At 42.6% G+C, this 24,915-nt stretch overlaps 1 protein-coding gene across 2 annotated transcripts in view; it reads right to left on the bottom strand.

Annotated features, from left to right (window-relative positions):
* SLC6A12 (solute carrier family 6 member 12) overlaps positions 1-24,915 on the bottom strand; it is a 79,660-nt gene that overhangs the window by 26,342 nt on the left and 28,403 nt on the right. For both annotated transcript variants that reach the window (XM_032221924.1, XM_032221923.1), the window contains exons 5-12: positions 23,712-23,790; positions 20,621-20,753; positions 14,439-14,573; positions 8,648-8,751; positions 7,311-7,435; positions 5,977-6,089; positions 4,078-4,215; positions 917-1,019 (exon numbers count right to left, since the gene is read on the bottom strand). In XM_032221924.1, coding sequence (XP_032077815.1) covers positions 917-1,019; positions 4,078-4,215; positions 5,977-6,089; positions 7,311-7,435; positions 8,648-8,751; positions 14,439-14,573; positions 20,621-20,753; positions 23,712-23,790 — 930 coding nt within the window. The remainder of the gene's footprint in view (positions 1-916; positions 1,020-4,077; positions 4,216-5,976; positions 6,090-7,310; positions 7,436-8,647; positions 8,752-14,438; positions 14,574-20,620; positions 20,754-23,711; positions 23,791-24,915) is intronic.

Genomic DNA, 24,915 nt, shown 5'->3' with positions numbered 1-24,915 from the left:
AATGTAGCCCATCAGACTTCATGTTGGGGCTCTTGAGTAGATGGAGGCAAAAATCTGACTCACCCCTCTTTTTTATTGTATTTTTTCTTTTCTTTTCTTTTTGGGGAAAGTAGGAGTGAGTACTTTAGGGTTTGGAATAGCTTTGTCCAAATGTCTGCCTTAACTCTCACCATTTTTTTAAAGTGTGATGAAAAATTATTTATCAGAAGCAAGACAGGATTTGCCTAATGTATGAACTGAAAAATGAGTGCACCAGCAGATTCATCCCACTAACAGAATTGGGATAGGCATAACTAAATGGGTGGTAAAAGGCGAAATGCAAAAAGGCTGACCAAAAGAGAAAGAAATAACATCTGATTCAGTGCTGGGATTCAAATAATTTAACAACCAGTTCTCTGCCCTAATGATCAGCTGGGTAGGTGGGGCTTCGTGGTCATGTGTCTGCGTGGGCATGGCCAACTCAACGTCACTCAGGTCGATGGGCGCTTCGCCTTAGCTGTTACAATGTCATAAGGGTTAACCGGAGAGGCAGTTTCTGTAAGCAGGGCAATAAAGATTAGGCTAGAAACAACACCAGAATGTTTCCTTCCTGACTTCCTTACAGGATTAGCCCTGTAAAGTGGAAAAAACAAAAGGACGTTTCTTCCAACAACCGGTTCTCTGAACTGCTTAGAAAGTTAACAACCGGTTCTCCTGAATAGGTGCGAACTGGCTGAATCCCACCATTGCTTTGTGGGATTGCTTGGACCTGCTGCCTTTCAGATATGCTGGATTACAATTCTCACAATCCCCAGGAATGCAATTGAGAAATGCAGTCTTGATGCATCTCGAGAGCTGTTCTACTGTGTCTAGTTCACTCTTAAAGAGAGCCCTGTGCATCAAACATTTCCTGCATGTAATTGGAGGCCTTACATACCGTAAACCCACGCAATGCAGATGACTTCAAAGATGGCAAGAAAGAGAAGGCAGGTGCCGCTGGCTGCATAATAATCAAACAGCTGGAAGATGTACATCCCACCCTGCAAGAACCACAAAGCAAAAGGGTCAGAACCCAAAGCAACAAACATTAAAACCATTTCATTTAATGACCACTTTAAGTTACGGCAGCACTGGAAAAAAAACCATTTTTCACACTTAGAACCACTGAAGTATCCCCATGGTCACATGATCAAAATTGGGACGCTTGGCAATGAGGTCATATGCCAGCGTTCCAAATAGCATCCAAAATTAAATCAGAGTCCAAGGCAAAGTATTACTCAGAGTTCCAATTTATGAAGAGAGCCATGTTGGCAGATCTGGGAAAACCCGAATCTGAAAGCTCCCCGGTTTTCCCCACCTAGTTGAAAGTTCAAGATCTTGCCCCCACACCCCCAAGTCCATCACAGGGTCCAATCTTTCACTGCCATGCTGGCAGTTCCACCCATCCAGTTCCGGTCAGGTGCAGAGGTGCGAAGACAAAGGATGACCTTGGATTTCTAGAAAGAATTTTGTTGTGGCTACATAGTATGTGACTCTTTACAATTCCCCCCTCCCCTCCCATTTTCCCACAATAGAAAATGCATAGCAGAACAATAGAAAGTGTGGCAGGCCAAAGATCCAAAAGAAAAGAAGACAGCAAGCCTGACATTATATTTTTGACGTTTGCAGTGTTTCGGGGGTCATGTGATCCTTTTGCGACTCTCTGACAAATAAAGTCAAGTGGGAAGCCCGAGTCACTTAACAACCGTGTTACTAGCTTAACAACGGCAGTGATTCACTTAACAACTGTGGCAAAAAAGTCGTAAAGTGGGGAAAAATTTGCTTTAACACTCAGCTTTCTTATTTAACGATGGAAATTTTGGGCTCAATTATGGTCATACATCAAGGACTGCCTGTACATATTGTTTCTCATGCGGTGCTATAGAAATCAAAGAATGAGCAAAAAATATATATCTTGCTTTAACTTTAAAACAAAAGGCTAATGCTAAAATGTGAACCTATCAACTTCTTTGGGGGGAAATATCCTATTGCCCCAGGAATGTTTTCATAAATTTGCAGTTTTGTCACTTCTCTGATATTTACTCCCCTTCTCCCAATCAGTGAAAAACTTCAGGCATTTTATAATTGGCTTTTATCCAACATCGAGTCTTGATTTCCAAAAATCACAGTTGGATATTACAGCTACCCTATGCTATCCATTCAGAGGCCCTGAAAATAGTAGGCTGCCCTGGGAGATACTGTTTCACCTATGAACAATATATTAATGTTATGGATGAACAAGATTCAAATTCCTGCCTTCCCCCACCCAAATTAACATTTATAACTCTCAAGCCAGATTTGGAGGACACAACTGGCAAAGATTGGTGGTTACCATTCTGATTGCCTCCATTTCTATAGTCCTGAGTTGAAATTATGAGCTTGGAGACCAGCAACAAGAAAGCATTCTTGGTAGAAGTGCAATTGGCATACGGCATACTGAAGAAAATCAGCTGCCTGTTATGGTCCACCAGCGGCTAGCAGAGCTGGCAGCAGATTTGGACAGTGTGGAGGTTGGAAAGGAACATGGGCCAGTCCTGGAGTCTGGGGAAGGCTCTGACGAGGGCTCTGCGTACGAGGCAGAGATGGGGCTAGAGCTGTCTGACAGTTATCGGCTGCCTTCAGAATCAGACATCAGTGAGGCAGACGAACAGCTGGAGCCTGTTCCCAGTGTGCGCCTGAGCAGAGTTGTCAGATGAAGGGAACAGCTAAGGAACAAGGGTTGACTTGGGAGTAAGGCCGCAGGTGGACAGTGAATGGCCCCTCCCAGAGGGAATAAAAGAGGAGCGAAAGGAGAGGTGTGTTTGCAGGAGACAATTAGTTCATTCCTGCATTCTTGCCAAGTATTGTGGCGTCTGAAAGATATCGGCCTGGCCACTCTCCAAGCCTGAAAAAAGGTCGGTAATTGTGAACTCTCTTGAAAGACTGTGGGAGAGGAAAGACTTTGCTGGAGAGGAATTCACTGTAAATTAAATAAAAGGGGTTTATCGTTCTGCGGGGGAAGCCTAGGTCCCATGATTATAGACATTCTACAACTTAAACCCACTATGCTACCTTCAGTAAGTACCATTGAAGGAAGCAAAGTAACACACTTGTTACTTGAGTAGCAATCAGAAAGGAATTAACCATTCGGTCTGGTTAATTTGGGGGGATTAACTGGGGAGACAAGAATGCCATAATTTTAAAAAAAGTCCTGTTCATGTGTTGAATAAGTTCAAATTGTACCTGTGCAATGTGATGCTTCCATACACTGTATGCATATCCATTAACAAAAATATATCCTTTCTTCCTCCTCCTCCTCCTTCTTTCTTTCTTTCTTTCTTTCTTTCTTTCTTTCTTTCTCTATCTATCTATCTATCTATCTATCTATCTATCTATCTAATTTTGAAACAGCTCAAACTCTTCATAATGGGACAGAATGGACTTAATCTATTTCCAGAAATTTCATTTTTAGATCTTGGATGCATATCCATTAGCAAGAGTATATCCTTCCTTCCTTCCTTCCTTCCTTCCTTCCTTCCTTCCTTTTCTTCCTTCCTTTTCTTCCTTCCTTTCTCTTTCTTTCTTTCTTCCTTCCTTCCTTTCTTTCATCAATCAAATTTTAAAACATTTCATCTCCTTCATAGAGGGACAGAATGGACTTAATCTATTTTCAGAAATTTCATTTTTAACTCTTGGAGGAAAGGTGATAAAAGAAAGATCGCATATTATGTGTGACCTTCTAGACGTTGGATTACAAGAGTCAGTATTTCTAAATACTGGCTATGTTGCCTTGGGCTGATGACAATTACAACCCAAGAACATCTGAAGCAGCACCACTACTAAAAGAAAGCACAACATGGGATAGTGATTTCTTGGAATAGCGACCTGAAAATAGGGAAGAATACTGGGGGAAGGGAAGGGAAGAGAACATATGTAAACAAAACGCATCTTGTGATCTCATGAAGATTTGGGTAACATAATCACATGGGCTGAAGTGTCGGAGGATAGTTGCTAATATCACAGTAGTAACATGCCATTTGCAGTTGTCTTTTTTCCCTCCCACTGACCTCCATTTCTCACCTCCGTGACCAGCAGCAAGCCAATGAGATAGCAGATCACAGCAATGGCCAGGATCAGCAGCTCCCTACGTCCTTTCTTACGGAAGACTTCCGGGAACAAGTCAACGATGGCAGTTACTAAGCTCTCGACACAGACAAACTAGGGGAGAAAGTATGTCAGAAGACAGTTGTCAGAAAGTTGCTGGCTCTCAATCTGTTTAGCTCCTTCCCTCTCTTTCCTTTTCTTTCTTTGCTAGCTATCAGCGTCCTGTAGCAATTTTAGCACATGTGCATTTCTCAATACATCCTGCATTAGGCTTGTGATATATTGCTACACATCACAGATTTTCCCATCATGGTTGTGACCCGCCAGCAGCCAGTAGAGCTGGCAGCAGATTCGGACAGTGAGGAAGTTTGGGGAGGAACATGGGCCAGTTGTGGAGTCTGGGGAAGGCTCTGACGAAGGCTCTGCGTACGAGGCAGAGATGGGGCTAGAGCTGTCTGACAGTTATTGGCTGCCTTCAGAATCAGACATCAGTGAGGCAGACGAACAGCTGGAGCCTGTTCCCAGTGTGTGCCTGAGCCGAGTTGCCAGATGAAGGGAACAGCTAAGAAACAAAGGTCGACTTGAGAGTAAGGCCACAGGTGGACGGTGAATGACCCCTCCCAGAGGGAATAAAAGATGAGCGAAAGGGGAGGGGCATTTGCAGGAGACAATTAGATCATTCCTGCATTCTTGCCAGGTATTGTGGTGTCTGAAAGATATCGGCCTGGCTACTCTCCAAGCCTGATAAAGATCGGTAATTGTGAACTATGTTGAAAGACTGTGAGAGAGGAAAGATTTTGCTGGAGAGGAATTCACTGTAAATTTAATAAAAAGGGTTTATCGGGATGAGGACTCAGCTTCGTGCTGCTGGGGAAGCCTAGGTCAGAACAATCATTCACAACACATATACACCCAGGTGAGTTTTAAGAATTCTTCCTATGTGCACATGAGTCCTGAACGGTTTGCATGAACTCTATGGTAGAAAAAAACATATGTTTTTGCCTATGGAGGGCTTCTAATTCTTAGGATTTTTCTGTAAAAATCTGTTCAAATCCAGAGTCTGGATAAAGAACTCTGCTGGACAATCTAAGAGCCTCAAGAACAACATTTAGCTAAAAGAGTCAGCAGAAGAAACCATCCACTGGCATTATGCACCTGGGGGCCATGTGCATCATACATGAATATATGAGTAAATCCTTTGCCAAGTTCTTGCTTCTTTCTTAAGAGCTACTTGAGAAAAAAACAGTTCATTTCGAAGAAGAAAAGGAGAAAGAATCCATTAAAAGGGAGCTTACATCTGCATTTGTACCACAAACAATCTGTGCATCTTAGTCGCATCAGATCAAAGTTCTGATCTCCTACTTTATATAAGCAATTAAGGCTGAACATCACTTACTCACGGGGCTCCTTTCTTTCCCCAAAAAAACAAAATTGTATTTTTTCTGCAAGGTGTATTATATACAAAGATATAAGAATATTCTACATTCTTCGAATTAGATGGAATTAAGAATACATTAGAGCTTGGGTGTCAGACTCGATTTCATTGAGGGCCGCATCAGGGTTGTGGTTGACCTTGGGAGAGGCAGAGTGGGCATGACCAGCTCAACATCACTCATATTAGGGCACCTGTGGTGGCCCAAGTGCTCTGCCAGCGAAAATGGGCTCCTAAGCTCTGTTTCTGGCCACCATGGCCACCTACAACCCTCCCAAGCTCAGTTTTCGCTGGCAGAAGCACTGTGGGCCAATCCTTTGCTGTTTCCAAGGCAGCCCATGGGCCAGATCTTAGTACCCCATGGTACTCACAGCTCCTGGGCCTTGAGTTTGACACCCCTGCATTAAAAGGTCTTATTGTTTAAAAAAAAAAAGTCATCATACTTGACTGTCCAGCCCCAAGAAGATCAACATAAGGAAGAACAAACAGGCCCACAGCTGAGATATAGGCATCATGGTTACTGCTTTGGGGTAAGCAATAAATGCTAGGCCAGGACCTGTCAATCAAACAAAAAGAAGCAAAGCAATGTTCTATTAGCTTAAGGTGAGGCACCGGCATCCTTTCAACAGTTATCAGATCAGAGTTCCTGTTAAAACTTAATCCCACTGGATACGATGATTGGAGTTGAATGGGAATTCATGCAAAGAATACCGGTTTTCAGTTTCTGCCTTATCAAACATGCTTACTGGATTAAGATAGACAAATACACAGTTATCAGGAGCTACCTGTGTTTTCCAATCTAGTGCCTTCTGGGTATGGGAGACAAAACCAGATAAGCATGGAGAACATCAACCAAATCAGACACATGTGAGTTTCTCTACTCATTGTGTACAGCAGGCGTCTCCAACTTTGGTAACTTTAAGCCTGGTGGACTTCAACTCCCAGAATTCTCCAGCTAGCTGACTGGGGAATTCTGGGAGTTGAGGTCCTCCAGGCTTAAGGTTGCCAAGGTTGGAGATACCCTCTTGTTGAGAACTCGTATGGATACTCTTTAAGGAAGGCTTCCCCCAATTTAGCACAGGTGGCAACTCACAGAATTCTTTTCCCATGTAAGATTGCAAAGATTCCCATGCAATCTTACACAGCAAAAGACCCGAATACAACAAGACCAGCATACCTACACCCGTGAAAATCTACGAAAACTGTTTGTGTGTGTATGTGTGTGTTTATTTATTTATTTATTTGCAAATAAATAAATTTATAAAAATTTATAAATTTATTTATTTATCAATAAGTACAAGGAAACAAGTATGAAAACACATGAAAAATGGCACAAATAAATGAATATAAATAAGCAAAACATAGCCATAAACAAATAAAAAGAGTAGATATAAATGGGACAATAGGACAGGGATGGTAGGCAGGCTGGTGCACTTATGCACGCCCCCTTAGGGACCCCTTAAGAAACATATAAGGTCCACGGTAGACAGCTTAAGGTAAAAGGTATGGGGGTTAGAGGAACTAACAACAGGATCAGGTACGGTGTTCCACACATTTACTACTCTATTGCTGAAATCGTTTTTCCTGCAATCAAGATTAGAACAGATTACATTTAGTTTGTATCTATTGGTAGCCCTCGATTTATTGCAGTTGAAATAAAAGCAGTCATTAACAGGTAAGACGTTATGGCAGATTATCTTGTGCACTAAGCTCAGGTCAGAATGTAGACCATAACTTATATTTAGCTATCGCCACCTTGCAGCCATCGGCTCCTTACCTGATTCAGCTACTTTCGAAATGGGGACACCTTGTTCCTGCGCCATGAAGCCCAAGACAGAGAAGATGGCAAAGCCCGCCACAAAGCTTGTGGCACTGTTCAGGAAACAGAGCATGAAGGTATCTCTGTGGAAAATTCAGAGAGAGAGAGAGACAGAAATTGTTGTCATTGGTAAAGATATTGTCAGAGTATGCAAGTTGTTCCAAGTAAAGCTGCCTTTTGCAATTGACTGATGGTGAATTTGTCAATGCTGGTCATGTTGAAGAGTTGCTCCAATTGTTTTGCAATTACTCCCAAAGCACCAGTGGTGGGATTCAATTGTTTTCACTACTGGTTCTGTGGGCGTGGCTTGGTGGGCGTAACATGACTTGGTGGGCGTGTCAGGGGAAGGATACTGTAAAATCTCCATTCCCTGGAACTGGTCCGAACCTGCTGAATACCACCTCTGCAAAGCACTTATGACTATTGGTACTGTACCTTTGCTTTCTTTTGTCACTGTTGTTTTATTTCTATTTCCATGTTTATTTGTTCACTCTTAATTATTGTTAATATTTTTTGCTTTACTCTCCTTTAACTATTGTTTTTGGTAAGTATTATTTGGTGAAGTTGTTATACCATTATTTGGACAAAAAAAGTCTACATGTCAAATAGCTTGCTGGCCTTCACTGTAAAGTATTGTAACAATGAAGACACTAATTTAATCCACAGTATCTCCACATAAAAACTTTGAGTCTGGGGAACTGCTTCCAATTAGATTAAAGTAGATATTTTCAGCTAAATGGGAAAAAATATGATTCAATATAAGAAAGTTCCGTGGGTGTGTATTTGTATGTAAGCATATGAGAGGCCGGAAAAATCCAGAGACAGACAGATACGTAAGGGTACTTAAAGTATATTTTCTTAGAAATATTGATCATTGACGTAGAAGAAATCCATGCAAAGAACGCAAACATAAAATCATGTCTTGTTAGAATATCTTTGCAGAACATATAAAATATATTAAAGGATATTATACACATAGATTAGAGATAAATATTGACATATTTCTCTCTTTGTGTATGTTCGTGTGTTTTTGTGTGTGCATGTTTGTGTGTCTATATCTATATTTACAGAAATGGGTATATGGTTGTTATATGAAGCAGGCAGCAGGATAAAAGATGAACTGCAATGATTTGAACCCTTCTGGAAGATCCTGCATTTCAGAAGAATTGTCAGACCACAGGGAAATATATATTAAGGAATCCAGTGGATTACGAACACAGGTGGTCAACACACAATGATTAATACTACAACGCTCTAAAAGTCTGCAGAAATTAAAAGTGGCGTTTTACTTCTACCTGTAACAATTGTTGTTATATTTGTTGTAGCTGCCAAGAGCTGTCAAGCATCCTTGGCAAATGGCATATGAAAAGAAGATCTGAGTGCCTGCATCCATCCATACCTGAAACAAGAAAAGGACAATAATTCTACGGTCAGGAGGTAGATCATCAAGAAGAACATGTTAATAGGCAATGCCATTCCTAGAAAAAAAAAATAGTTGGAGAAGAAGTTGCAGTGGTAACAGATGCTCTTGGTTGAAAAATTCACATACTGTATATGGTAGCTGGATCCACAAATTGAGAAGAATTTCCTACATAGGAGAAAGATGAGGGCAGATCTATTTAGATATTAAAGTATAGATGCATCATGCTGGGGAAAAATGCAGATTGCTGAATTCATGTGCTTTTCCAGGAGTAACGTATGGCTGTGAAAGTGGAACCATAAGAAAGACTTAATGAAGGAAAATGGATGCCTTTGAATCCTGATGCTAGAAAATCTGTTGAGAATACTTTGGGCTGTCTTTGAAGAGGAACAAATAATTCAATATTAGATGAAATAAAACCAGACTGCTCACTAGAAGCATTAATAATGAAGCTAAAGCTTAAAAATTGTGCATATGTAATGCAAAGGCAAGAGTAACTACTGCAGTGAAAATCCCAAAGCTTAGAAAAATTAAAGTCAATGGAAAAAGAAGTCAACAGAAGAAAAGGGGGCTGCTACTATCACTGATGAGACAAGTAGGAACTTACAAGAACTCAAAGAAGCAGCTACATTGGACCATGAAGGGTTGGAAGTGATGGAGCAACTGATCAAATCAAAGAGTGGAGCACTGAAAAATTCACAAATGATACATGTATAAATCAAAATCTAAAACCTTTTATATCAATGTGAAAATAACTTACTTTGGAAGTCTCCCCAAAAGATTCTGAATAAATTTATCTTACTCACATCCTTTTGTGTTTAATAAAATAGTTTTTTATCTTTTATGCTCCTTATAGTATTACAAAGTCCAAGGATGAGCACGAGACAACACAAAAGCAACAACTAGTAGGCTGAAAAGCTGCAGAACTCCCATAAATTGAAGTAGCCATTGTCTACATTGTCCAGAAAATATGGGAGCTGAAGTCCAACACATGTCATGTGGAAAATATTGAGTTGCAGAAGAAATAAACAATTGCATTCTCCTCAATACACACATTCTTGAAATACCTGATAGAGACTCTAAATAGCCTGAAACTAGACTATCCGAAAGACTGCCTCTCTAAGGTAAACTTTCCTGTATACTCAATCAATATTAAATTTTCTAGGTTTAGCTATGTCAGTCCAGTGTCAGATGTCCAGCAAGGGAATGTGTGAGATGGTAAAATACCCAAGAATAAGAAAAACAAAACCAGCAAAAATAGCACTTTTGTTATTGCTTTAATATGTACAAATATTAATTGGTATTAATATTATAAATATTAGTTTCGTAAACTGCCTTATGATATCTCTGAGAATTAAATATAAATTTAACAAGTAATAATAATAATATTTGGGAGACTGGTGCCCTACCAAAAAAATCTTGGCTGGCACTTATAAAATCTGCGCATTGACAAAATTTCTATCTGTCGATTGCAAAAGGCCACACTGCTTGGATCCGCACATATACTGTGTTTCCCTGAAAATAAGACAGGGCCTTATTTTCTTTTGATCCCCAAAATAAAAGCTTGGCCTTAATTTGGGGGGTGGTCTTATTCTCCTCAACACACACAACAATGTGTGTGTTGAGGAGAATGCAATTGTTTATTTCTTATTATTTTTGAGTTGCAGGAGGCGGCAAGTGTGGGCACCTCATAGCTGCTGCTGTGTTGCAATATTTTCAGGGAGGGCTTATTTTAGTGCATGCGCTCAAAAGCACGATTGGGCTTATTATCTGGGGAGGATAATAAGGGAAACAGGAAACACATCACAACATCTTAGATTCTTGGGAAGAACTCGATGCATAGGAAGGCCAATACCGGCTAAAGAACTGGCAGTAATGATTTCACACTGTTGTGTATATAATAATAACAACCAACCATTTACTGTGTATATTTGAGGACTACTTCATTTGAATGTGTGCACTGGTTTTGCTTGGTTGGTTGAGGTTTTGTTTTTACTTTTAGCTTGATCTAGATTTATAGAAACAATTTCTATTGTTATTTTATTTGTTTTAATATTTATTTATTTAATAAATTTATACGCTGCCCATCTCGCCAATAGGTTAACTCTAGGGAGATGGGAGGCATCTTTTGCTTGGGGTTAATTATCTTTTGGAGTGACTCAACCCCAAACTCATTATCTGACTCAAAAAGAATGTAAAAGTTTTCTTAATAATAAGGGATCAAAAACATGATCAGCTGATACACAGCACAGATGAATAATGACAAGCACAGTGGTCCAACATGTACGTACCTCTGGGTTGGAGAGTTGGAAAATACAGCACTTGGGAACCCTGTTCAGGCTAGCTAGGTTTGCTATAAATTGGGATTCAGCCATACCTCCTGGACCACAAGTTCTGCGCCTCTAGTATTAAGCCCTGTTCAGAGATTCCTACTTCCACCCCTCACTCCTTATCATAGCACAAGGTCTCTGAAGGATTCTCCAGGCCAGCTCTCTTCTTTTATATGGGCTCTTAGGTTGGGCAAATACGGTGGTGGCTTTGAAATAACTTTTCTGTGATGATGTGCCTAGTAACCTCATTTATTTGCTTGGATTTTTTCATTAAACTTCCATGGTACACTGTGACTGTTGGATGGTTTCGAAGATTACAAAACATATTGAAGAATTGCTAGCGCCCAGGTTGAATGTTTCCAAGTTATCCAGAGTGCTACCATGGGAGAGGTCTTAATGTATGTGTTGCAATTTTCCCCGACGTCCACAATTTCCCGATGCATCAGACCATGACACTCATCATCCCCAGCTACCAGCACAACGGTGGCTGGGGACAACATGTGTTTAAGCCAATGCACCTGGAGAGGACCCAAAAGGGAAAGTGATAGATGGTATTTTATGCTTTCATGTGCATTTTGTTTGACTGGATTTATTAGGTCACGCTTAAGATGTTATATTACTGACAATCCCTCAGGTAAGCAGTTAAGAGTAAGCATGTCAAATAAATCTTTCAAAGATTTCTTTTCAAGCAAATGGTACAATCATCCAGGAAGGAATTTGTTGCAACAGGAGTGAGCAAGCAATCATCCACAGGGTCTGCTAGAATTCTCTTGAAAGATTCTTCTGCTTAAACATCGACTTTTAAAAATGAATACTTGGGAAAATTGTATGCAAAGCCTGTGTATCTTAGGGAAAGATGTACATAGGATAGGCACAAAATACACATCTGGCAGGCAAACCTCAGTACAAATTATCCTGTGTGAATGTTTGCATAAATTTGTAGATGATGCAAAACTTTGAGAGAAAGGAGTAACACCAGGGGTGAAATGTTACCAGTTTGGACTGGTTTGCCCAAACTGGTAGTAAAAAATGCTACCGGTTTACAATACTATAGCAGAGTTGGAAGGGACCTTGGAGGTCTTCTAGTCCAACCCCCTGCCTAGGCAGGAAACCCTATACCGTTTCAGACAAATGGCTATCCAACATCTTCTTAAAGACTTCCAGTGTTGGGGCATTCACAACTTCTGGAGGCAATCTGTTCCACTGATTAATTGTTCTAACTGTCAGGAAATTTCTCATCAATTCTAAGTTGCTTCTCTCCTTCATCAGTTTCCACCCAATGCTTCTTGTTCTACCCTGAGGTGCCTTGGAGAATAGTTTTACTCCCTCTTCTTTGTGGCAATCCCTGAGACATTGGAACAATGCTATCATGTCTCCCCTAGTCCTTCTTTTCATCAAACTAGATATACCCAGTTCCTGCAACTGTTCCTCATAAGTTTTAGCCTCCAGTCCCCTAATAATCTTTGTTGCTCTTCTCTGCGCTCTTTCTAGAGTCTCCATATCTTTTTTACATCGTGGCGACTAAAACTGAATGCAGTATTCCAAGTGTGGCCTTACCAAGGCATTATAAAGTGGTATTAACACTTCACATGATCTTGATTCTATCCCTCTGTTTATGCAGCCTAGAACTGTGTTGGCTTTTTTGGCAGCTGCTGCACACTGCTGGCTCATATTTAAATGGTTGTCCACTAGGACTCCAAGGTCCCTCTCACAGTTACTATTGTTGACCAAGATACCACCTATACTGTACCTGTGCATTTCATTTTTGTTGCCTAAATGTAGAACCTTACTCTTTTCACCATTGAATTTCATTTTGTTAGATAGTGCCCAATGTTCAAGTTTGGCAAGATCCTTCTGTATCTTAAGCCTATCTTCTGGAGCATTGGCTATTCCTGCCAGCTTGGTGTCATCTGCAAATTCGATGAGTTCCTCATTTATTCTCTCATCCAAATCATTGATGAAGATGTTGAAGAGTACTGGGCCTAAAACAGAGCCTTGGGGTGCTCCACTGCACGCTTCCCTCCATGTAGATGCGGTTCCATTGAGGACTAAACGTTGAGTCCGGTTGGTCAGCCAGTTATAAATCCATCTGGTGATGATGGTATCTAACCCACATTCTTCTACTTTATCTAGTAGTAGATTATGGTCTACCTTATAATTATGCACAAACCAATAGTAAAAAAAAAAAATGCTACCGGTTCAGGTGAACTGGTATTTCCAATGATCAGCTGTGATGCACAATTTATATTAGCTAGAATCATCAGATTTCTTGCTTTCTAGCTAATCTAAGTCACGTGGCACAGCGGATTCCCCCCGTTGCTGTTCTACTTACCTTTGCAGGTGCACTCAGTACCAGGTTTTGCCCACCCGCCTGGACATCATTACGACCCGTTTTTGATGCTCTATGCATCTGTGAAGATGTCATATGTGAGCGAAGTGTGCGTGCGTACTCGTGGCACGACAAAACCGCGCTCGTCAAAATAGCGGTGATAAAATCGTGTCGCTAAAGCCGCGACGTCATCACCGCTGCGACAACAGCGGGGCGACAGAAGGGCGCTTTAAAACAGTGCGGTGGCAGAAAGCGAATTTAAATTAAGGTAAGGGTTAGGATTAGGTTTAGGGGTTTGTTTTAGGTTTAGGTTTAGGTTTAGGTTTAGGTTTAGGGTTAGGGTTAGGGTTAGGGTTAGGGTTAGGGTTAGGGTTAGGGTTAGGTTTAGGGTTAGGGTTAGGGTTAGGTTTAGGGTTAGGGTTAGGATGCTGAGTGCTTGGGAATGCGTGGATTTGCCCTCCACGATTATGTCATCGCGGTAGGGTCGCGTTTTTCCTTAGCGCTTCGAACGGCGCGAATTAGTCTTCGCGCTTATGTCTCCGCGGATAAGGGCTTCGCGTATTTGTGGTGGAACCGTGCGTACTCACTTTTTCGAACCAGTAGGGAAGGTAAGTTGATTTCGCCCCTGAGTAACACTGAATAAATGACCATAACTAAATGTAGACGTTCATGCTCCTTATATTAGTTAGGAAGGAGCTCTGATCCTACGAAACGCAGCTGCCCCCATTTTATAAAACTGTAAGGACATCAAAAATCAATCAAAGCCAACAAAAGCTCATCATTTCTTTAAAGCAGCCACATCTTTTTCCAGGTTGCTGTACAAGCCTGAAAAATGCCTCTGCTTTAAAAGTCACTTCGCTTTAATGACGTGATTTAGTGATGCTGCAATAACATTTTCAGGATTGTGCAGGAGTATTGTGCCCATGAAAAATTGGAAGCACACCTGGCAAATCCATTTGAAACGTGCATGATCTGCCAATTGAAGTGCAATAGAAGTTACAACTCACCTGAGGATCAGCCAATCTCGAAACGTCTGGGTTTAAGTAGAATATAATTCCATCTAACGCCCCAGGGAGAGTGACTCCTCGAATTAGCAGCACAATCAACATTAGGTAAGGGAAAGTGGCAGTGAAGTAGACTACCTGGGAATAAAACAAAGATCATTAAAAGTAGTGACTAGCCAAGATCCCTGGTCTTCAGAGCTATTAACCGACACCAGCAGAGGACCAGGGCAGACAACCTCTGGCCCCAAATCTACATGAAGACTATCAACCCATCGCTACAGTTCAAGTGGCATGACCACAACTTCAGAAAAATCAAAGCAAACAAACAAACAAAAAAAACCAACCACCCACTCCATCACCCACACAACTGCCGGTTGGATGCAAAAAAAATTGTAGGGAAAGCCCTAAAATACGCATCACCCTTAGCAGGTTAATACTAAAAGGCAGATATTATTCACCAGATATCTAATATCTTCATTGTCAATTCGGAGGATGGTTGGTCTATCTGTTGTCAATAGTTTGGACTCCTTTGTGTATTTAATTTTAGTCCCTTTTCTCATTGTGTTGCTTTACGTTTATTACTAGAGGGTGTAGGACTGTGGTGGCGAATCTATGGCACGCATGACAGAGGTGGAACGCAGAGCCCTCTCTGTGGGCACAAGCACTGTCACCAGCTGCTCTTCTGGTTTCTGACGCGCTGGCCAGGTGGTCCTTGCGGGTGCCGGAGTGCCAGAAAACAAGCCAAAAGATGGTCAAAAATGCCCTGAAAATGGCCCAAAAAACGGCCTGAAAAACAGCCTGAAAAATGCCCTGAAAATGGCCCGAAAAACAGCCTTAAAAACAGCCTGAAAACAGCCTGAAAAATGCCCTGAAAATGGCCCAAAATGGCCTGAAAATGCCCCAAAACAGTCTGAAAACAGCCTGAAAAATGCCCTGAAAATGACCCCAAAATGGTGCAAAAACAGACCAAAAGCAGGCCATTTTTCAGACTGTTTGGGGGCTGTTTTTCAAACCAAAAGTGGCCCGAAAAACAGCTAAAAACAGGCATGTGTACGAGCTGGTCTTCGGGTTTCTGGCGCTCCGGCACATGCACATGCATGCACATGAATGCACATGCATGCACATGCATGCGTGTTCTGGTCTGGGCACTTGGAGCCAAAAAGGTTCGCCATCACTGGTGTAGGACATTTGCATTTTTGGCTATCACAGCAATGTCATCAGCATAGACTAGGTCAGATTATTGATGCTTCTCCCCCCAATTTTAAAACCATGGTCATCTTTTTCCAAGTCCACTTCCTGTCATAAATATTCAGAATATAGGTTGAATAATTAAGGGGAGAAGGTGCAGCCTTGTCTCACACCTTTAGTAATCTTGTGTCTTCCTGACTTGTATATAGGTTTACCATGAGGACAATGTGATGTCCTGATTTTTTTAAAAGCACATTCTACAACTGAATGTGATCCATATAATCAATGCTCTTTTCATCATCAATGAAGCACATAATGACTTTTTTATTTTTTGGCTTTCTCAATTACCCAGTTGCATTAGGAATGACGTGCCACATTATTCCGTCTTTTCTGAAGCCACTTTGAACATCTGTCATCTCTTTTACCATGCAAGGCTTGAATCTGTTTTGGATTATCCTATTATTTTCTAATATGTGAAATTAAGAATATTGTTAACACTCTGTTAAGCTTTCCCTTTTTGGATATTGGAATGTAGATTGACCTCTTTCAATCTGGGAGCCAATATGTTATCTTCAGAATTTGTTGGCATGGGTTTTTAGAACATTTATTATGCCTTCTTCTATTGCTTGCCACGTTTCAATGAACAGAATGGGGCAACTGGCTGAGGACAACTCATCACGGCCAACTCACCACAGCCAACTCTTGCTGCAGGGCAACTCACCATGGCCAATTCGTTGTGGGACAACTTCCCACAGAACAATCTAACAATTCAATTTAATTATTTAAAATAAATAAAACATTGTTTTTAATGTTTGCCATCCACATTTCCTTTTGTGCCTCCTTTTGCATCCTTTCTTTAATGACACTAGCCCACCATTTCTTTGATATTATTGCAACCCTTCTCTCACAGCAAGTTATCCCGCGGTGAGTTGGCCACAGATAGTTGTCCCGTGGCAAGTTGGCTGCAGCTTGTGTGAGCAGCGGGGTGTCCTAGAGATGAAGAAACTTGCTTCCCACTCAGAAGGTTCAGAGTTCAATCCTAGGCAATGGCAAATGTTTCTCTATTAGGGCGCAAACAAAAAAAAATTTGCTGTGAACTCTGCGTAGGCGTCAGGAAGAGCATGCGGTCAGTAAACTCTCAGCTCCATTCAGTCGCCCCAACTCCACCTTTAATCCACAAGGGATTAAAGAGTCGTTAAAAGAAAAAAAAATTGTCAAGCAATGTGTTCATCAGCCCTCTCCTCTCCACCCAATTTGAGTCTGGTCTCTGTTCACAGGGAATTTGCAGATTTGAGTAAGAAGAAGGAAGGAATAAAGGAAATTAATATCAGTATCTCAGTGAATATGGCCCATTTCAAATAATAAATAAGCAAATGAATGAATGAATGTTGCCATGTGAAAGTCTCTCTTTGTCCTTCCAAAAGAAATAGCGCAACCTATTTTACATTATGGAAGTGCAACAGCTTGTGTTACCCGCCCTACAACAAAAGCATAATGGAACTGACAGAATGGTGAAATGCTCAATGTTGTTATAGCAGTACATGATGCAAGTACATTTTGAAATCCATATGCTTGATATCTGTGTTTTCCTGGAATCAATAAAAGCACGTTCTTTTCCCTGAAGAGTATTCATTTGCATTTTCTTAATTCAGTGTAACTTTAATGCAATGCTAATTTAATCAACCGATGCTTTCTATTACCACTGGATCCTATAATGTAAGTAGCCAAAGTGGGAATATATTTATATTCCACGCTATGCGTTTTGGCTTTCAATTAAGGAATATCCGTTAAGATCTTGAATTTCCTTTATCTGATTTATATTTCTCATTTCTATCCTGGCAAATACCAACGTGTCTTAACAAAAAATGTTAAAAGAAATCGAGAATTAAAAAGTTAAATACACAGATTAATATGAATATTAATGTAATAATTAAAAGTTGGGAAAGAGCTGTTTCTTTTTTAACTTGGGAAAGTGGAGACTTCCGATGCAACTTCCAAGAAATGTGCATCATAATCTTGGGGGGGGGAGGGGGGGGGCAAATGCAAGAGAAGACTACTGTATGTCCTGCTTGCCAAAATGATGGGCCTCTAGCAATGATGGGGGTACAGTCTTTTAATAATCAGACACTTTCCTAACTGCAAATGTGTTCCTAACCATTCATAGCTTTAAAAATTAATACCAACAACTTTAATTCTGCCTAGTAGGAATTGGCAACCAATGCCACTTAGGGATTGGTTAGCAATGTAGCTGTGGATTTTACAGCAACTGCAACTTCCACATACTTTTCAAGGAGAGACCCATTTGATCTATTTCGGGGGTGGGCTGCTACAGGTTCGCCCGGGTTCGGGAGAACCTATAGCTAACGTTATGGCAAGTTTGGAGAACATCCAAATCCCACTCCTGGCTGTCCCCTCCCCTCCCACCCTGCCCCTCTCCTCCCAGGAGTCTCCATGCGGCCTGTTTTGGATGTGAGATAAGTGCAGGGCCCACATGGAGGCTCAGGGAGGGTGGAAAACGGGCCTCCCTGTCTCCTGGAAGTTCCTCCGGAGCCCAGGGGAGGAAGTTTTTGCCATGTCAGAAGCTCGAGGAAAGCCTCCGGAGCCTGGGGAAGGCAAAAATGCCCCCCCCGCCACCCTGGTACAGGAGGCGGTCTAGTCCACACCCACCATGGCCACACCCACCATGGCCATGCCCACCCAGCAACTAGGCAGAGAACCTGTTGCTGAAATTTTGGAAGCACACCCCTGATCTATTTGCAGTAGTCAGGTTGGCATACAATCAAAGCATGAACAAATATTGCCCAACCCAACAAGTTCAGATCCAGTTTCCTATTTATCTACAAGACCTCTCTCTTACCCAGGGGTAACGTCAGCTTGTTTTCTTCATCTAGCCTATTATTAACTTAGGCAACGTTCAAATGTATGAATGCTTCACTGAAATTGAATGGAACGATGCAATACTCCAGGTGACCTCCTCCAGTCTAGACTATTAAGCTCTGCTCTTCCATAGAACACCAGAGGTTAACAATCTAAAGATTAAACAATAGTTTCCCAACATTACTAAAAAGGGGCCCAACAGGAAAGAAAGGAATTATTGTTAACAACATTCCTCAAAACCAGTCTTACAAATGAACTAGGCCAATGATGGCCAACCTTTTTGGCACTGAAAAGGGAGTACATAAACCCAGAAGAGGAGCTGCCTGGGGTTATGTGCATGCCCAAAAATGAACTTCTGATTTCTGGCGCATGCATGTGCGCTGGCCAGCTAGTCTTCCAGTTACTGGTGCACATGCGCATGCGAATTTCAGCTAGCCAATGCGCATGCTCATGCCGGAAAACAGAAGACCAGCTCTTTAAAGTTTTCGGCACTGCCGCATCAGGGGTGGGTTTCAACCGGTTCACGGCGGTCCCTGCGAACCGGTTGGTCGCCGAACCCGGAAGTAAGTAACTTCCGGGAACGGCAAAGCCCCCCCCGCGCCCGCGCGCGCCCGCACCCGCTCCTTACCCAGTTTTGACTAATTCTGCGCTTCCACGCATGCGCAGGATGCATACAGAGCCTGCGCGATCCTCCAGGAGCAGCTGGAGCATCGCACAGATGCTAGTGCACATGCATGCGCGTGCCGCACGCGTGCACGAGGATGCCACATGCATGCGTGAGGACGCCGCACACATGCGCGAGGACGCCGCCGGCCTCGTTCCAACCGAACCGGTTGGATCGGGGCAAGAAACCCACCCCTGTGCCGCATGCACCAAGGCCGGCTGATCACCGCACACACATGCGCGCCAGAAACCCGGAAGAGGAACGGGCAATGCCGTGCATGCCAGGTGACATGGCTCCGTGTGCCACTTTGGGCATGTGTGCCATAGGTTTGCCATCACAGGACTAGATGTATCATCAACAATAGTAAGTTTCTAATATTAGCCACTTTAATGGCTCTGGGGAATCCAGAAGCTGGAGGCCTTTGATTTCCAACAACTAGTAAAATCTAGAATAAGATGGTTCTACAGGAATTTTACAGACCTATTGATACCTCAAATGCTGGTATATCTGCCCTCCACGAATTTTCCTATGTAGTAACCATTGTCACCTCCTATTGAAAAAATTCTCACAAGTGAATGCACTAATCTTGAAATTAATGTAGGTGTAAGCTACAGCTTTTGACCAGGCAATGTGAGCCAACTATGGAGTAGGTCCATTTTTCCAGCCTGGAGTCTCTCCCATATGTGGGATTATAGTTCCTATCACTGTGTACCACACTATTGGCTGTGATGGGATTTGTAACCTGAAACATTTGAAGATACAGAATTGAGGAAGGTTGATTGCAATGACATTTTTTTGCAAAGTTATTGCTGTAAGAATTATGGATGGGGCTTTAATTTGCACTTTTTCCCAGGTCTTAATGCCAACTAAAATGGATCAAAGTATTTCTAATATTCCCACTCCACATAAGAAATGCATTTATTCCAGTGGTGGGTTTCAAAATTTTTTAGAACCTCTTCTGTAGGTGTGGCCTGCTTTGTGGGAGTGACTTGCCGGCCATGTGACCGGGGTGGGAGTGGCCAAGTTGTGAAATGTGATGAAACTCACTTAACAACGCTCTTGCTTAGCAACCAAAATGTTGGCTCAGAACTCTGGCATTTGAAGTCTTAAAGCTGTCAAGTTACAAGACCCTTGCACCCCTAACCTTTTAGAGAGAAAAAAACCCAGGGGTGTTCAAACCTGACCGCTTTATGACTTGTGGACTTCAACTCCCAGAATTCCTCCTCTCGTTCTTCATCTTGATGATGTGCGGACGGGTGGGGGGAGGGAGCTGGAACCGGTTCTAAACGGCACTGTAGATTTGTGGAACCTCTTCTATAGAAGAGGCTAGAACTGGCAGGAACCCACCCCTGGTATAATCCATGCATACTTTTATCCTGCTACTCTCCGATGCAAGAAGAGTGACAGGACAGAGCAAATCAATTTATGCATTAACCAAGCATAGGGTAACTCCTACTTTGCCAGAGGATTTGACTCCTTTCCAGATGCAAAAATAGCAGATGATCCAGGCCAGCAAGAGGCAGAGAGCCAACTCCCAGCGCACAGTGCCCAGATCGTGAAGGCCTTCTGTTATTTTCAGCGTTCGCCTCCTGAGGGGACAGATGAAAAGATGGAGGAGGTGAGGCATCTTTCTGCCAGCAACTATTAACCCTTCATACCTGCTTCCTTGACAGCTTTTCCTCATTAAAGGTCTTTAGTTTAACTTGGTCATTGCAGGATAGACACAGCAGTATCTGTCAGCCCAGAGGTGTCAAACTCAATTTCATTGAGGGCTGCATCGGGGTTGTGTTTGACCTCGGGGGGTAGGGTGGGGTGGGGGGAGAGCTTGACGTCACTCATGTCGGGGGCACCTGTAGTGGCCTGAGTGCTCTGCCAGCGAAAATGGGCTGCCACACTTTCTGTTATTCTACTATGCATTTTCTATTATGGGAAAATGGGAGAGGGGGATTGTACAGAGTTAGATGCGATATAGCCATAACAAAATTCTTTCTATAAAGACAAATCCTTTGTCTTTGCACCTCTGCACCTGACCAGAACTGGATGGGTGGAACTGCCAGCATGGCAGTGGAAGATTGGACCATGTGATGGAATTGTGGGTGTGGGGCAAGATCTTGAACTTTCAACTGGTTGGAGAAAACCAGGAAGCTTTCAGATTCGGGTTTTCCCAGAGGTGCCAACATGGCTCCCTTAACAAATTGGAACTTTGAGCCCTAGACTCTGATTGACTTTTGGATACTATTTGGAACCCTGACATACCCCATGGTCCAGATCTGGCTCCCAGGCCTTGAGTTGGACACCCCTGTGTTAACCCTTATTGTAAACTATAATAACAGAATCTTAAAAGTTTGAAAGCTCTTTTGCCCCTTTTACTTTCCAGAAGAGGGTCCCTTCTGAGATGTTCCCATGCCAACTTTCCTTGTGTGGACTGAGATACCTTATGCATGATTATTCTCAAGGCGGTGGCTCTTCCTCCTGTCTCCCAAGGTCATTCTCGCAGACAGTTACTCTGTCTTACTAGAATAATGATAGTTCTGATAGTCCTTGCTATCCAGACTAAAGGCTTCAAATCAGTGGTGGTATTCAGCCGGTTTGGACTGATTCAGGTGAACTGGTAGTAGTGACCTGCGGGTGGGGTTACCTGTCTCCCCCTGGCACTATGCTGTCCTATTTAGCCACATTTTCTAAACTGCAGGCAAGCAGCGTGTGTGAGCAAAGTGTATGTGCAGAAGGCCACGCACATGCACAGAAGGTACATGCTCTCACTGTTCAGTGCGCAGCAAACCGGTGGTAAAATTATGTGAAACCTACCTCTGCTACAAACTATATGGTCTTTATTGGTGACAGAGTGTTGAGGGAGAGAGAAAATGTGTTGACGATACTGATAAGCTTATGGATAGACAATGGCATGTATTTCCCAGTTGCCTTCATAGATTTAGGCACTTTCCCCAGAAATTAATCAATGACTTAATTCGTTTGAGTTAATCACATGTATGTTCCTCCTCAAAGAGACAGTGGGACGGGCGGGGGAAGCAACATAATATTTATACAGTATAGTTTGACACTATGATTGAACAGGAAAAACTGTTCAATGTTTGCATTATAGATATTTTTTGAAATCCCAAATCCTACGAAGTATTTCATTTAGAGCCTACCAGTTGTGGGTTTGTACCGGTTTCATTACCGGTTTGCTCTCTCAGACACTCTCTCTCTCTCACACACGCATGCAACGCTTCTGCACATGTGCAGAAGCGTCCGGGCAGGTAGACGGAGCCTCCCGCCACCGCCACCACTGGTTTGGCAACCCACCTCTGGAGCCTACTGCTATTATCATGTCACCATCAGGTTGCTTCCCTGCTGTTTGTTTGCCTTCTCTTATTAATCTAACTATTTGGATTTCTCTCTCTACTATTCTCAAAATAGCCTCCTTGCCCAGCCCTCATACTGCAACTGCAGTGATATCTGAGCTCGGGATAAAAATGTGACAAATAATTATATAATAATGTCTATCAACAATTCACATGCCTCACGTTATTTTAGAGGCTTTATTTCTGTGAAGATGCTGTCCAGATGTTTAGGATGGTAAAAAAAAAGCTGGTAGGAAGAGGAAAAAAGCAACCATCAATTGCAGATGATGTGGAATGCAGTACTGCCATTGATATTTTTTTAACCATCCCCTGCAGACACCCCTGGGATAGTGGATATGCTGTAGATGTATGCAATGCCTGCTTTTTCTCTCATGACCTCAAAAAACCTCATAAAACTGAGGATGAACCAGGGGTGAAATCCAGCAGGTTCTGGAGAATTGGTAGCGGAAATTTTCAGTAGTTTGGAGAATTAGCAAATGCCACCTCTAGTGGTCCCAGAGTGGGGTGGGAATGGAGATTTTGCAGTATCTTTCCCCTGCCACGGCCACCAACCCACGCCCACCAAATCACACCATGCCCACCAAGCCACACCCACAGAACCGGTAGTAAAAAAAAAATGATTTTCATCACTGGGATGAACCCCATGTTTTCCCCACCTGTATCATGTGATCCTATTCATTTCCTTCCCTTTGAACTTCATCAAGGCCAGATCTAGATATACCATATTTTTCGGAGTATAAGTCACATCGGAGTATAAGGCGCACCAAGGTTTTGAAGAGGCAAATTTTTTTAAAAAAAGTTTTTGCGCTCTGCAGACCTCCCCAAAAACGGCCTGTTTTTAACAAAAAAAGGGGGCCTTTAGGAGGCTTGTAGAGTGCTCGGGGGGGGGGGGGGGTTAAAAACAAGCAAAAAATGTCCCATTTTTCGCTCATTTCTGCCCTCCCCAGCCGCCAGGAGCAATCTGCAAGGTTCCTAAAGGCTCTGCATTTTGGTGAAGGGGGCGGGGTTTCAGGAGGCAAAAAAATGCTATATTCCGTGTATAAGACGCACCCAGATGTTCAAGCTCTTTTTTTGAGGAAAAAGGGTGCGTCTTATACTTCGAAAAATACGGTGTCCCCTCTAAATCCTAGGGAAGTGGTTTAGGGAAAGGAAATAAATAACCCGAACAATTGACATACGTACTCCCAAAACTCGATAACTGGAGAGGTGGCGTTAGTATTATTCCCAGAGTTGGAGACATTCAGAACCTCCACACAAAACTCTGCCAGGAGAAAGAGAGACACATGTAAGAGTAGGAAGAGATCTTGAACATCAAATGATCCAACCCCATAACCGTACAAATCTCCAAGGCGTTTAGAACATCCATTCAGGAGCCAAACTGTCGGGTGTGATACAACAACCAAATATAGGACTGGTACAGACTCCAACCGATAGTTCAGACTGCAGAAAAAACAACTGCAACCAACCTGTTTTCCATAGAAAACCTGTATAGCCTGTGGGCCAGAAGGAGGGCTGAGAAGATATCTGCAGGCCGCTCACATCCTGAGAATAAACTGTTTCAATTCCTTCCCTCAGAAAGTACTACAGGGGATTGCAAGCCAAAACAACTAAACACAGGGACGGTGTGTTTTTCTCCTCACGCCATCCCTCTTAAGGTAAAAGTTCCCCGCACTTGTGTGCTAGTAGTCATTTCGGGCTCTAGGGGGCGGTGCTCATCTCCGTTTCTAAGCTGAAGAGCCAGCGCTGTCCGAAGACAGGTGGTCAGGTGGCCGGCATGACTAAATGGCAAAGGCTCACAGAGCGCTGTTACCTTCCCACCAAAGTGGTCCCTATTTTTCTACTTGCATTTTTTACGTGATTTCAAACTGCTAAGTTGGCAGAAGCCGGAACAAGTAACGGGAGCTCACTCCATTACGCGGCACTAGGGATTCAAACCGCTGAACTGCCTGAACCTCTGATTGACAAGCTCAGCATCTTAGCCACTGAGCTACTCTTACTGAACACCTAATTCTCTCAGTGCTGCTTAATGTTTATTAACCCATATACTGTGGCTGTGACATTATTACTTATCCTGATTATCTTCTTTACTCCCCCTTTTATTGGCCATATTATTCTTATTCTGTTGCTTTGCATAGACCTGTGATGGTGAGCCTATGGCATGCATGCCACAGGTAGCACACGGAGCCATATCTGAGGGCACATGAGGTGTTGCCCTGTCAGCTCCAGCACGCCCCAGCTGATTTTCGGCTTTCCGGAGGGTGCGGGTATTGTGTACCAGGACCTTGGGTCGAGCCGAATAACTGAGGCGGAGACAGGAATAAAGAGGCCAACAAGTTTATTCCCTAACAATACAGGCTAACAGTAAAGGAACCGGCTTCAGACAGGA

The sequence above is a fragment of the Thamnophis elegans genome, chromosome 7, assembly GCF_009769535.1.
Source record: "Thamnophis elegans isolate rThaEle1 chromosome 7, rThaEle1.pri, whole genome shotgun sequence".
Taxonomy (NCBI): Eukaryota; Metazoa; Chordata; class Lepidosauria; order Squamata; family Colubridae; genus Thamnophis; species Thamnophis elegans.
The sequence above is the reverse complement of the archived record's forward strand: the minus strand, read 5'-3'. Positions and strand labels throughout refer to the sequence as shown.